The sequence below is a fragment of the Melospiza georgiana genome, chromosome 2, assembly GCF_028018845.1.
Source record: "Melospiza georgiana isolate bMelGeo1 chromosome 2, bMelGeo1.pri, whole genome shotgun sequence".
In the NCBI taxonomy this organism is placed as follows: Eukaryota; Metazoa; Chordata; class Aves; order Passeriformes; family Passerellidae; genus Melospiza; species Melospiza georgiana.
Genome location: NC_080431.1, coordinates 2,259,501 through 2,275,103, shown reverse-complemented (window position 1 = coordinate 2,275,103; position 15,603 = coordinate 2,259,501). Strand labels below are relative to the sequence as shown.

General features: G+C 40.6%; 1 protein-coding gene across 1 annotated transcript in view; it reads right to left on the bottom strand.

The window, feature by feature from the left end:
- Positions 1–15,314, bottom strand: part of ZNF654 (zinc finger protein 654) — a 30,045-nt gene extending 14,731 nt beyond the window's left edge. Inside the window, exons 1-4 of the mRNA XM_058018608.1 lie at positions 15,180–15,314; positions 6,491–6,636; positions 3,457–3,538; positions 2,061–2,196 (exon numbers count right to left, since the gene is read on the bottom strand). Coding sequence (XP_057874591.1) covers positions 2,061–2,196; positions 3,457–3,538; positions 6,491–6,636; positions 15,180–15,311 — 496 coding nt within the window. The 5' untranslated portion in view covers positions 15,312–15,314. The remainder of the gene's footprint in view (positions 1–2,060; positions 2,197–3,456; positions 3,539–6,490; positions 6,637–15,179) is intronic.
- Between the last annotated feature and the right edge of the window lie 289 nt (positions 15,315–15,603).

Sequence of the window (15,603 nt, the reverse complement as noted above, 5' to 3'; positions counted from 1 at the left end):
TCCACACCCTACACCAGTGCCAGCAGGAGCTCCCAAGGATGGGGGTTCCTACAGCCTCCTCTGTTTCCAAAGTTTTACTGACGCTGCTGGCAAGGCAGTGCTCCCTCCCTGTCCTGGACTGTCCTATTTTCCCAGGGCAGCAGACAGAGCTCTTCTAACCCCCCAAACCAAAGACAACTGCCAACTACAGTAGTGTTTGGCCAAGGCTGAGATACACTAAGAAACATTCCTACCCAAGCAGTGATGCTTTGCTTTAGAGCAACAGACATCAAGCAGCAGGCCAGAAACTCATTAACTGCTCCTTCTGACTGCACCTCTGACATGTTCTCTTCCAGATGCCCACCTTACTCTCCCCAGTCCATTCCAAGTGCCTATGTTTCAAGCCTACTATTTTTCTTTCAACTCCATGACTGCTTTGTTTCCAGCCATCTCCAAAGAGATTGAGACATCTCCAAGTTTACTACAATTCCTTCAGAGACAGACACAGAGAGGTTTGTCTTGGCCTAAGCTTCTCCATGGAGTTAATGAATCCAGGACAGGATTATGTAGTTCACACAAACTGATTTTTGCAAGGAATGGTTGGTGATTCAGCAATAATAGGCAGGTTTTCCTATTTAAATAACCCCTGAGGGAGCTACATGGCCAAGTTTCAAAATACACACTGTGAGCCTATAAAGCAACACAGGATGTTTGCTTTGTGTAAGACTTCACAAGATTCAAATTTTAGAGGAAGTCAGAGGAAGAAAGAACAAGCTCTCAAAATATAAATTATCTAAAATAAAACGTTTGTCAGTAAAGATGAGATGTGTCAAGGGTGTGTGTGAGGCTATCAAGGTAAAAGGAGAGAAAATCTCTCAGCAGAGGGGAAGGAGATGCAGCCTGGAACAAAGGGGAACAAAGTGCCCATCTAGTGATAACAGGCTTCATTCCTGCTTTGCCAGGTTAAAAACAAACATCCTCAAACAGTAACCCATCACAGAGAGGATTCACGATGCCCAAGAGAAACATTACAGCAAAGGACTAAACTAATTCCTTGCTAGAGAGATGGAGATCAAGACCTAATTCCCCATCATAATCACCAAAATCATGGGATGCAGAACAAAACAAGGTTCATCTTGGTTTTCATTTTGTTTCTGTACTTATTTGACCAGAACTTTATGAGATACCTAATAAAAATAATGGGTACATCTGTTGCTCAAGGAGTTGCTTCACAAAAGAGGCAGAACAACAAAGGGATAATCATGTTAATTTGCTATCAAAACCCTTGTTCTGGTTAAGGAGGCAGCTCACTGAGCTGTCCTGTCTTCAGTGCTCTCTCAATGAACACAGTCACAAACACAGTGATGAGTTTCTATCAGGCACTACACCATAATAACTGAGCAGAGCTGGAATTTCCTATCACTATCAATCTAAATACAACTTCTAAGAGGTCCCCTGAGGAACACTGTTGCTTGACATATTAGTAAAGACTTGACTGTAGCTTGGGTATTTTTCCTCCTAGGAACTTTCATTAACATTCCAGTGATTTTGTTCCCATGCACTGCACCTTTCCCAGCTCCAGGAATTACATATCCATAAACAGAAAGCAGCTGTCACATGTAGCCATGAGCATTATTGGAAACAGAACCAAGAAAAGCCACAAGACCAAGTATTTACAAGTGAAGAGACAAATTAAATGAGTCAGAGTGCCAGGAGACAAATACACATCAGACCCTCTCCAATCATGTTATTTCAGGAGTCTAAATGAAATCAAGTTGGTCTCCATGCTTTAAGTGAACACTTAGATTTGGGAAATGCACCCTGTGAATTTTATGAACTACTCCATCGCTGCCAGTGATACAAAATCACAAATATGATCTCTACATTATAAAAGCAAACTTAAATTAGCAAAGAAATTCAGCTTCCTTTCAAACAAAAAAGAGACCAGCACATTTTACTACAGAAAAATAGTTAAAACACTGCAATGCCAGCTGATAACACCTGACCCCACATATTTTTAAAAAACCAAACTGAACACATTTTTTCAGTACTCTGGAAAATGACTGTGATAAATGAAGTACCTAATTCCTGTGACACAGGCTTTGCTTTAAGAATTGCTTGTAATACTGGATCCTCCCATGGTCCACCATCTCGAATGATTCGAGTCACTAGTTCCAGGTTCAGATTCCTGTATTTGTTTAGAAGGTTCTGACATTCCTAAGCACACAAAGAGAAACAATTAGAAAGAACAAAAATATGTTGTCTAAAACAGTAAGATTATCCCAAAGATACAAACCAAGAAACCCATGCATGGCTGAGTATTTCCTCAGTCAGTAATTGGAGCTACAAAGTCTTTCACTAACCATACAGAAAGCCCTAAAGCAACAACTGATATTATCTACAAATAGCAATACAGAACTGCTGAAGGTCAAACTCATGGCTTCTACAGCCCTCAGAAAGAGCCTTCCATTTGTATAACAATGCAAAACCAACTTGGACTGGAGGTATTACTGGCACACACTGAGACAAGCCTTCACCTCATGACATCCTGCACAGACTTAGACATGTTGAGCTGGATTTGTGATTTCTGAGGGAAAAACTGATTTAAGCCATGAGTCACCAGCCCTCAAGCAATCATTTTTCTCCAGATCTCTGCATAACAGGAATTATGTTTGCCTGTAATATCATGGAATGCTTTAGCCAGCCATTAATTTCACATGTCAAGTTCCCTCTCATCCCCATGCATTATTTGCTGTAAAAGTGTCAACAACACCATTAATCAACAGAAAATTTTAGTAATGAGTTACCCAATATTGAAACAAAAAAAGCAGTAGAACAGTGGCTTCCATCCACATACAATTACCTGCTTTTCACTGCCAGTTTGATTACACAACTGATGCAGAAACAGTGCTGGCACATTAATTTGGAGAAGCAGCAATAGACAGGTATCAACATAAAAACAGCAAAGGAAAAGCTTTTTCTCAAACTGCAGTTCCAGGAGCAGTATTAATAGAGACACAACCCAGCTTTTCATCCTTTCTTTCCCTACAGAGCTTCCTCTCATGGTGGCACAACCCTAAAAATCCATTCAGGTATTAAAATAAAAGACAACACAAACCAAACCCCACGCTTACCTGGCAAAACAAGTTCTTAATCTAGGTCACTTATCTTATGCAGTTTTACACAGACATAGAAAACTCTGTCCCAATCTACCAAAGAACAGACCAACCCACGTTTACGCTGACTTGAAGACTTCATTGAGATGAAGCTTTAATTTCAAATTTACTGATTAAAACCAGAGGGGAAATGTGAGATTTCATGTCATGAACTGAATGGCATTAAGATCTAAATAAACATAAACAAGTGAAGTTTCTTTCACTATAATGGCACATTTCCTCCAGGTCATACAGTCACAAAAACCATCTTTACATCTACTAAAATAATATTAGAAGTTTATAAGAAAGTAGGCAACACTACCTGGATTGAACCTAGAATATCTTTCAAAGGATCTTCATAGAACTCATCCTTTCCAAAGAACAGCAGCAATTCAAAAAGACTCCTAAAAAACAGAAGTAGTGACAAGTCAAACTAAAAACATTGATTCAAAAAATGAAACTACTCTTAAGTCTTACTTTTAGCAGCACTCAAACCAAAACCAGGAATTCTGTGAATTCTAGACTTGTGCCATGTGGAGTCACTCAAAGATTTCTGGTGGCCAACAATTCCTGTTTTCAGGCACTTACTACAAACACACTATTTCATTTCAGCCTGTCTTGCCATAACTGAAGTCTCTCTATTAAGATGTTGGTTTAAAGGTATTAATTATTTTATCTTTTCAAAAAAAAAAGAAGCTTTTGAAGACTATTTAGTAGAGGACAGCTTTTGTGCAGATATGCAAACAAAACTATGTTCACCTTCTGTGTGGCATTCAAATTCATACTACTAGCATTTTACCACCACCAAGCTTTTAATCAGATCAGGTCTTTGTCCAGCAAGATGAATTCAGAAGTGTTACCCCAAAAAGAGGTGGCAGAAATGGGTGAAGAAAGGACTAATACTTTCAAAGCTGCTTCAATTCAAACTGATTTGTGGTCTCCATGGTTTGTATCATCTTAAAATACTGGTCTAGCATGGTAGTTCCTTTAAATCCTGTTACAGAATCAGAGAAGTTGGTAAAAAGCAGCTTTCCAGATCTCCTTTCAATTCAGGTTTTTGTTTATAAAAGCCTCCTTCCAGATAATGCAGTTGAAAGAATTCAATCAAAAACTTGGCAGTCATGGATCTGCAGTGCAACTGTTCCTGTTCTGCCTAAAGATTCTGAGAAATTTCATTTCTATTGGAAAAAGTACCAGGAAGGCACTGCACTAATGAGCTGCAATTGCTGATTGACAAAGTCAAGGGCAGCAGACAAGAACTGAGCAACTCCCAGAGGAACAGGCAGGACTTCAAGAATACTGTGCAAATTAAAGGCATTTTTTCTCCTCAGTAACATTTTCATTAAACATGTGCATTCAAATAAGCCTTAATACTCACAGACAAAATTAAGTTTTCTATAGGAATAATGGAAAAGTACCATAAAATTATATTTCCAATAGATTATGCACAAGTTTTTTTTTTTTATAACCAATGATTAACTATGCCAAAAACAGGCTTAAGAGAAATAGACACAAACTTATTATGTTCAGTGACAGAATTTCTCTCAAGGCTAAGCCTGTGTATCTCAATTCAAATATGCAATGAAAAAACAATCCCTACCCAAATAAGTACGTGGTTCTGAAAAAACACATGAACTCATTTCATGTTAAACAAAATTTTGCAGCATACTTGACTCTCAGGAAAGGTCAGCCATGAGTCACATCATGATCTGGCAAGCAACCAAACTGGAACTTAAATAATAAGACAAAACTAATTAGAGCAAGTCATGCATGCTTGTATTTAAATTTGTTTTGACTGACTTAAAAAGAGGAACATCTTGCAAAAAAAAATCTGGAAATCAATAGCAAACAAGTGTAGACTACAATTTTCTGCTTGATCAATGCACTTACTCACAGGCCAATGTAGGAAGCCATCAAAATATTTTTGTTTCCTCATCACCAGTCTCCAGTTAGAATTACTACAGTCAGTTCTAACTTTGTTTATTTCAAAACTGTCTGCAGCACTGCATATCCACATTTATATCCATCTATATTGATCACATCACTGCTTTGGCATCAGAAGATTGCCTCAAAACACCAGTGTGGCACCATTTTAAAATCCCCTGATATTAATGCAGATGCTGCTTCATTTGATATGAATAGCAAGGTTATTAAGTATAGGAAATAAACCAGTTGTTCCTGTTAACAGTTTATTGTCTGGTTACCAAGGAAATCTTACTCAAGGATGACAATACAGTCAGGCTGAGTTTTGCTCTCCAAGAACTAAGACCTAATATACACTGAATTTTCAAAAGAGATTCAAGAAGGTTGCCCAGGTAACTGCAGCTACTAAGCCCTGGGATCCCTTTATATCATATCACATGCAAAACTGTGCCAGCCAGGCAGAGGAATAAATAATCTGACATCCTAGAATGGAAGCAAATCTCATGGAGTAAACCCAGTCTCAAAAACCAAAACAGACAAGGGTCACAGGAGCTCAGTGAGCAATTTCCTTCTTGATGATCCAGAAAGTATCCATCCAAAAAAATACCTGAATTTCCAGCTTTTTACCTCCCAAGCTTTGCTATTTAAAAGTAGTTTGAACTCTGTAGGTTTTTTCCTTAAAACTAGTGAAAAAATCCACTGCAACAGATGTCACTATGTTTTCATGTAACTTCGAAAATTGTGGTCTTATGATGCCATAAATAGTGCTCTCTCAAGCAGTTTCACACACACAAAACAGGAAATGTCCACAGTGAAGCTTCAGCAACATTTAAAGACAGCATTTATTTTTCATTATGTACTTTATTACCCTGACAGTTTCAATCTTCATGTGGGAAAATGACCAATGCATCAAGAAAAATAAAATTTAAGCAAAATTTATCAAACAACATCATGCAGTTCTTGAAGCTGAATGTGACTTTGGGTCAGTTAACTGCATGACAAGTAATTTCCAGAAGCATTTCGATGACTCAAACATAAAAATCCATACAACTTCCAAGTAATTGACTTCTTTCTTAAGACATTTATCTTAAATATTTTAGCTGATTACATCGCTATATGTACAGAAGTAAAAATTTGAGATGATTTAAAATTATCAACTGGCAAAGGTTGGTCTTCAAATACTCCAAAATAAGGTTATGATGATAACTTATTTCTGAAGATTATTCATTTTGCCAGACACCCCTTATGACAAAACACCATCATAGCCAACTTGAATATTTAAGAAGGACACAAGAAAGACGAAAATAAATTCTAATAAGCAATTTTTGGTTCTGTGTAGCTACACCACCTGTAAAACCCCTCTGGGGAGCTGTGAGGATCTGAAACCCTTTTGCTATGGTAAAGGAAGGAATACCAAAAGAAGAAGTACTCACAAAGCAAGGCTACTCAGTACATACTGCACGTGCTCGCACTCGGCTGGGAAGGACACGCAGGCAGACGTGAAGCAGCACAGCGCCGTCTGCAGCACCTGCAGCTGAGGCAGAGGCACCTGCCACCTCCCAGCATAGTCTTCAACAACCTAGGCACAACCATGGAAATGCACATTATCATCCAAGACATTCTCCTTGGGCAGAAAGAAGCAGCAATGTACACTGTACCTGCTTTAGCTTCCCACCTTCTCCCTCAGGAAGAGTTTGTAACTTAAAAAACTGTTTTCTGGTTTATGACCTAGATGGTGAAAGGAACATCACAAGGAACCTTCAGCTACTCTTTTCAGAGGATAACACAGGAAATACTTTCTTCTTATGCTGTGCCACAGTAGATATTGCACTCTGCATTTAAACACAAGCTTTTATTTTGCAAGGGGATGCAAATTAGAGAGTCTGTAACAACATCCAGACGTTCTCATCTAAAAACTTTCCGAGAGGGGAAAGAGTAGCCTGCACTCCTCCAGCCTTTATGTCAGCAGAGTAACAAACATTCCAGCCCCTCTTCCTTATCTGATCAAATGAGTAAATTTAGCTTTATTTAGACCTAGGATGGATCTAAGGCAACAGCAGCTGAGATGGATCCATACTTGTATGTAGATTTGAAGTTTTCCAAACTCATTTTAGTAATTTGTTTGACAAACTTAGCTTAATGCAGCAAATACCTAAGTCAATTGAAGAAAAATTAGCCGACTTGTACATAAATACTCTTCCTCTTCAGAAGACTTAACACTGTTTTTGATAGCCCTGCCTCACAGATCTATGAAAAGTTCCCTGAAATACTTTTAGCAAAGTCCCTTTTAGAGAAAACCACAAAAGCCTTAGAAAAACAAAGCAGACAGAAACAAAAAACATCCTTTAGAAGTGTGAGCCTCCAAAAGGTCAAACAAAGGTGGAAATAAAGCATCACTTCCCACAAAGCTCACACCTGATGGGCACAGTATAGATACACTCAAATTAGTTCAAGCAATAAAGCAACATTTTGTGTCCTACTGTACATCCCTCACTTCACCTCCAGCACTCATCTGAACCCACTGTAAGCTCAGTTAGGAATTACTGGGCAGGGAACAGCCTCTCCCCAAAAAAAGCCATCAGTCCCAGTCTGCACCAGCTCCTCTGCCACACAAACACCAGAGCCAGCAAAGAAAGGAACACAGCAGCAACACCACCTTGGCCTGGCAGTTGGTCTGCAGCTCAAATGTACCAAAACAGAAACAGCCCCCCATCCCAAACTGCTCAGGAAAATCAGGAATAGCAAACTATTCCTGAATGTAGATAACCTGAAACCCTGAATTCATCAACCACAGGAAAAAGAACTCTAACTGGTCAATTCTCAGCAGACTTGCAACAATCGGGAAGAGATGGGGTGTGGGGAGTGTGTGTGGACAAAAAGCTAAACCAGGTATAAAATAATAAATTCCAAACCACACTTCACACACATTCTGTACAGAAAGAGGGGCAGGGAACAATGTGTACTTCAAGGCCTGTTTTTAAGTTCTCATGGAATAACTTTTCCTGTAATAGAAACCAAGCTCTTCTTTTGTACTGAATACTCAAGATACCATACTTTGAACGAGAACTGCAAAGCAGAACATAAGTGAAAGTTGATCAGCACATTTTGAACAGGCACACCAATTTCAACACAGTGAAATCAACCAAGAAAAAAAAGAACATAACATTGTCAAAGCACAGTGGCCTTGTTCAATACACAGAAAACCAGAAGGGAAGCAACCCTTTTTAATGTGACTTTCTGCAACAGGTGCTTTCAAAGTCTGTTAGAGTGCAATTTTTAATATCCTTAAAGCACCACTCCTCAGTCTGTCTGTACCTGGCATTGCCAATAACCATAAAGGGACTGGGCCTTTTTGCTTTCCCTCTCTCATTCAGAGCAGATAAAGATACTAAAAGGAGGCTGAAGCACCCTCCTGACACCAAATCCCCCATTCAGCTCCATCTTTCCCCCACACCAACACACTGCTTCCCCTCCTTTAACAGGTTTTACTAACTTAGAGGAAAATCCAAGACTCAGATGTGTCCCCTTAAAAAAATCAAAACCAGACTCATCAAAAACTTCTGAGCACACAGCTAAGACAGCTAACCCCAAAAATAACAAGGTACTAAGTAAAAACCTGGACTGTAGCAGTGAAACAACAGCTTTTCTTGGAATTTTACGTTTTAACTGATTAATCATACACATATATTATAAAGGATTAAATATGCACATATAAAATTATGTTATGACTGATTAATTCGACAGATATATTTGAAGTGATTAAATATGCACATATAAAGTTATTTGGCTGTATTTCAAAGACTTAAGAGAAACAGCATTGCAAATAATTAGATCTGCAAATACACCGGACACAAACCCCAAATGTTTTATGCAGTGCTAGGCTGCAAGTTTTTTTTACAGCTTTTCCTATTCCTCCATACAAGAAAAAAAAAAAGAAACTAAAAATCCCACCAATTTTAAAAGTTGATCATACTAGAATTTCAAGCTAAGTTACTCCCATCATTTCTTGAGAGATTCAACAGTAAAGTCACCACAGGATTAAACCCACAACAATTCCATGAGTTTTTCTCTTTATAGTTTTCAGACATAGAAAGCTTCTTGGCAAATGCAATGGTTGTCATTCCTTACAATAAACATACGTAAGGGTTGTCACATGAGAGGACAAACCCAAAGGGCATGCTTAGAAAAACCCAAGTTTCCTGAAAATTAAAATCCTTAATTAAAAGCACTCACCACAGTTGCCTGATCAGCAGAAATACCAGAGCAGCTCAGATACCAAAGTTCAGCTCTAGAACTTGAGTAATACTACATTTACTCTTCCTGGAAACACCACAGCTTTTTAACTGTCTTTTGAACCTGCTTAGTGGATGAAGAGCATTTTGTTTTGTTTCCAAATACAAACAAGCCAACCATGTCCTTACAAATAAGGATTTTACTACACAAATAGAGAGTAGGAAAAGCCTTATGATTTAGGATAATATGAAATATTACTTGACATGTAGAAGTTGAAACTGGCTTTATGCTAAAATATGTAAGCAAAGCCTTTACTGAAATTCACATGTGGCTATTATATAAGGAGTAACCAAACATAATCACACTTCTGGCAAAAGAAAACATCACCCAACAACAGCATGATGCATCCATGAGACAAGTTACTACCCTTAAAGCTAAATGCTTTCTCCCTACTCTTAATCACTAAAATCTCATCCATCTCCTCAACCTGCTTCAGGCAAGAACACTTCCCAAGATTGGCTACCCGTTTGTCCATTACATTTAGCCAAGCCAAAAAGTCACGTGTGTTTATATTCTGTCACTTGCACAACAGTGAAAACTATACATTAATTCTAGAAAAGCAGTTTGGACTGATTGGAGCAGTGATTTATGGCTGTGAGATAAATGCACATACTCACAAATAGAAATATTCCTCCTCATCTTTTGATTAGCACCTCAGCCCCCCAGATGAAAAAGTCAGCTAATGAGAGGAATTGTTTTGCTGACATGTGAAAGGGAGATCTGCCAATCTTGTGAACACAAAAATGCTCACATCCCCATCCACAGGCAACCTGTAAAACTCAGTTTATTAGGTATATCAGTGAAGTAGTACAATTACTTTTCCCCATCTAAACAAAAGGATGAAATTCCTGGAGTTTTCTATTAGCTCCTGCACCACGCGTGCCTTTACTAACTTGAACAAGCCCACGTAGCAAAGGCATCAAACTAAAGCAACACTCACTGGAGAGCTTCCCTTTAGGTATAAAAACCTGCAACTCCTTTCTAAGTTATAATCCTGATACATTTTTTCCAAGGAAAAATAACAAGCTTCTTCCCATGCAAAAGCTATACTTCATGAAAAGGCATTAAAACCGGAAGAAGCAGCAATACCTAAAAGTTCAAAAGTATCAAAGAAGAAAGTTTCAGAGAAGTAAAAAGATGTTACAAAGATCAGGAAAAGCCTACAATGTATTGCACAAATGTTTCTTTTGGAAAAGAGTAACTCCTTAATCCTACTTGTAAAACAGGGAGATCGTTTCCCAGGGTAAAGCTGAAAGGACAGCAGGCACAAAAGCTGATGAGAATCACCCTGAGTACGTGAATAAGAAAAGATTTTATGATGTTAATGACAAGAGCACTGGAGAACTAGAAGCCTGGAGGAGTCAATCTTCAGATAAAGAGCTTGCAAATCAACTGCTATTGTGAAATCTCATGGACTGGATGAGGAGCCAAGCGCACTTCACCCACCAAAGGCCAGCTTTGCATGACAGACCCTTATCAGCCTTGCCATCAAGTGTCAGAGGAAGGAGTGACACCACCGAACCCAGGCCAAGGACATCCTTCTGCACACACTGCTAAATCCTCACCTCGGCAGTAAAACCCACGTGGATTTCCTTTCACACGTTAATTCATTTGAAACTCAAGCAGCACAACACTAAACTAGCAAAAACTAAACTGAACACACTGGTTTCCACCAGTCCCACGTGTAAAAAACACCACGACATGGTAAATTTTAAATTTAAATAGTTTCCAGTACTTACGGTACTCTTTGAAATTTAGCTACTGAAATGTATGATAGGCCCTTTGCAAGCTGTCATGTCACAAGCAATATCAACATCCAAAAACATGAAAAAGTAAAATATTAGCTACAACAGCAGTCTTAAAATTTGAGCCATTAACAAGGAAAAAGCGTATTTGTTCAGGAAGGTACAAAAACCCCAAAACAACAACATCACAAATTACTACATGAGCAAATAAGTGGTGCAAAATTACAGATTGTGTTTTTCAGAGACATAAGCTTCAAGGATGTTGAAGAAATCACTTTTCACTGCTAGTATTCATGTAAGCAAGACTTTTGTAGCTGAGCCTTAAAATGGTGTATGTAGATCAAATATGGATCCCAAAGGCCCAAAATAAAAAGTCTGGCAGAACCTAAAGGTTTGGGAAGGTTTTCTTTGCCCTTGTTTTGGTTTTGTTTTTTAATATAAAAACAACTTAACCACTATTGATCCGAACTCCAGAGTAAGAGACAAAAAAAAACCACTTTGAAATTTAGGCACAAAAACTGTGAAACAACATTAACCCCAAAGTCAGAAGAACAAACATCTAAAGTTGTATATTTTTTTACTTCCATCACCACAAAGCAAGATGAACAACAGCTGAGTCACAGACCCCTCCCTGTCTTTTTTTACCTGCTAAAATAAATCCAGGAAACACTATCTTCTCTGGTGTGTTACTATATTTTACTACTTAACTTTTTTTTATAAGCCCAAGAATTGTTTTTCCACCAATTAATGTAAGCAAAGGAGGTAATCTTTCTTTCAGGAGGGGGATCATGCTGGAAGGCTGTAAGCTGATGCCACAGGAAGAACAGATCAAGGTGTTCACCCCCCACAGCATCACCTTGTTACTTGAGATGAACTCACCTGGTGTTTATTCCAGGCAGTACCAACAACATAAAACATCTAGTCCAGTTATGCAGCCCTGAGAAATGCTGCAAGCAACTTATAATATTATCATATTAAAGTTATGAAAAATCTCAAAAAAGAAGTTAATTTCTTTTTCTAGTTAATAAAACTGTACCCACTTCCATTGCAATGAAGGAAGCTACATCCATTTCCCAGCTCACCATTCAAGTTTGTTTTTAAGCCATACAAAATTGGAAAGTCATCCATCCAATTACAAAAGTATTCCCCTTAACTCTCATACCAAAAAAGGCCCCATCTATTCTGTTTTTACTGCCCTTCATCACTTGTATTTCTGTCTCACAGGAACATCTCAATGGCTACAGTTCCTGAGAAACCTCCTGAAAATATGTCAAATTCTGCACACAAACACAAGCTCAAACTCTTCCAAACACTTAGGCTGAGGGAGTTTCTTCTAGGTACCACCTTTCAAATGTCTTTAAGTTACAAAGTAGTTACAGATGCGTTGTTCTGTTGCCTGCCAAAGCTGGGAACAGCAGATTTGCTTTTCCCAACATCCAAGTGGGCCTGGAACTCCACAAATAAGAAAAGCCACATCAGCAAATTGGAGAAAGTAACACAGAAACAGCTGGTGAGATGCATAAGCTGGGCACTTGACTCATCTTCCAACTGCCTTTTTTCCCTTCCAGCCACAAAAAGCCTGATTTCTGCTTTGCCCATGTCATCAATCTCAAATAGCATTCCAAGAAAACATTTTATTCCATTTTGCCTTGAAAGATCCAGACTGTAACAACTCTCTATGACCACAAACACCTACAAGACCCAGATCCCAAAACTACAAAAGGGCTTCAAGATGCCACGTTCCAGCTGCATCTTGGATCACTGAATTGTCATTATCCATAAACTTATGGAAAATGCTCTCATAATCCTGACACCTCATCTTCTTTAACTGGCACTTAATCAATCCAGAACTCAAATTGAGTTACAATACTCCAGGCCTCCAGGGAATTGAATCTGGCTGTACACAGCAGGTTTTTTACCTTTCTAACATCACTTAAGGATGCAAGATGTGCACAGCAATGCATTTCAAGCTCTAAGCCACTCTCTTAAAGATAAATAGGATGTTTTGTGTACAGAAAACATACCTACAGACTAAAAAAAGCTTTGTATACCCTTTGCCTCATTTATCCTGTAGTTCTTACTGAGAGATGCTCAGACTTGATCAGCTTAACTACAAGCAATCTAAACAGAATTATTCTCAGGTGACAGCAAGCTCCAGCACCATGTCTGAAGCACAGCCAAGTGTTTTGATAGTTTGTTATTCTGAAAATAACAATGTTTCTTTTGGGGAGTCCAAACTCACCGCACCATCACTAAGCAACTATTTCTACAACTGCTGCTCCTCTTAGGACACAAAAGCAGGGGCACAGGAGACAAACCAGGACCTTGAGGAGGGCCAAATGGGTATAAAGACAAGCCAAACTGTGTTAGCAGTGCAAAGTGCAGTGAGGTGGGAAGGCTCAGGCCGCACAGCAGCCAAACACATCCTGCAGGAGATCTGGATAGAAAAGTACAAACATATGTTACGTGTATAGTTACACAGTGTCAATCCCAGGAGGAAAAATGAGCTCATGTGGAGCACATAAACTTCATTTGTTGTCAATCCATGAATGTCACACAGCTACAGGCTTTTCACACCATCACACCCCTTAGGATCTTGTGTTTATGTAGTTAAATCAGCAGAAAACCCCATTACTAAAAAGCATACTTAAACAAAACACTGATTACCCTGAGCACATGACTGCTGTTCACACCAGGCCAAATTTACACAAAACAAGCAAAAAAAAAAAAAAAATCCTGGGGACAAACTGTTAATATATTAACTTACTCTCATCAGGATTATTCAAACTATGCATTGTTGAAAAGAAAGTTTAAGAGAAAAGGAGCAGAGCCCTTTACATACTCCATACTCAGAACACTGGCTGCTTTTCTGGAGAGCTCATCAACTCAAAGTAGGGGAGAGAGTTTGGCAATCTCCCTACACACAAAAATCTGCATAAATCAACACGAGATATATAACACATAAAACATTTGTGATACAACTATTTCACAGGAAAATTCTTCTTCTGCTTCCTACTAATTCATACTTTGCCCTGGAACTGGCATTAGTACATGATGCTATCAACTTGTCTGGACTTCCTCAACACAATGAATTCAGCATACAGTAAGCACAGAGAGAAGAAATTAAGATAAAATCCCCAGGGTCAAGCAAAAGTTAATGTCTTTCCAAACAGCCAACATAATCAAATATGGTTGTCATTCCTCACAGTTGTAGAAAATGACAGACTTCCAAAAACATTTGCTTCTCCTTTTACGGGCTCTGCAATTCTTGAGAGATTATAAAACAGAAGACAACATGAAAGGATGAACAGCCCCAAAAAGAAGCAACCCATGGACTTAAGTGAGCAGAATGCCCCCTGACATTATTCTAAGCACATATAACAGTAAATGATATTTCAAACAGGGTGTTTCACGGAACGATGACACAGGAACAAAGTGACAACATGGCATCACACTTTTGTAGATGGCAGAAGACAACTGTAGAGGTGAGCTAAGTCAAAAAGTTGATAAAATGAAGCAGTTCTGCATAAAATAACCTCCGGGCTGTGTCTTGGGCAGCAGCAAGTGGCGTGGCTGGAATACACCACAGGTAACTGATGCTCCATCCACACCTGCTGATGAAAGCAACCGGGAGCGGCAACCTGTTGGTGCTTGTCACTCGGCAAGGCACACCTAAGGGCTTGCGAGGAGCACAAGAACCCCGGGCCCGCATCGACAAAACGCTGCTTTTCTAAGGACAAAACCCAAAAAATCATAGAACACCCTGGTCTGATCCGCTCAGGGAGGCGAGAACTGTTCCCGAGGCCCTTCTCGCCTCTCGGCCACGCAAGCGAGGCCACCGGGATCGTCCTGCCCGCAGCACCGGCAGCACCACGCGTGTACCGCAGCCGCCCCCGGCTCTCCCTGCCCGCTCCGGGACCAGCCTCGCCTTCCCTCCGTGCCCCCCGGGAGCCTCCCTGCCCGCCCGGCCCGTCCCCGCTCTCCCGGGCCGCGCCCCGCAGCCGCTCCTCGGCCCGGCAGCGTGAGGGCCCGGCCCGGCTCTCTCCCCGCTGACCCGGCGCTGCCCCCGCGCCGCGGCGCTCACCTGGCAGAAGCGGCGGCAGTAGTACTGGCTGCGGAGCAGAGCGGGCAGCCCGGCCAGGAGCCCCGGCGCCGCCAGCGCCTCCAGCTCCTCGCTGAGCCGCTCCGACTCCTGGTCGCTCTCGTCTTCCGCCATGGCGGCCCCGCCGCCCCGCGCGTACCGAGCGCCCCCGCCCCGCCGGAAGAGCCGCCCCCGCCGCGCCGCCAGGCGTCCGGCCACGCCCCCGCCGTGCCGCACTCCCATTGGTCTGCCTTCCCTGCCAATCAACGCGCAGCTTACCTCTGGCTCCGCCCCTTCGCAGAAGCGCGCTGCGATTGGTGAAAAAGTCTCGTCGTTAGTTCAGTTCCGCCTTCCCACTGGCTGCTCCCCCCGTCTGTTACGCCCCTCTCCGCAGCCGCCCGCCCGATGCCCGTCCGCTGAGCGTCGC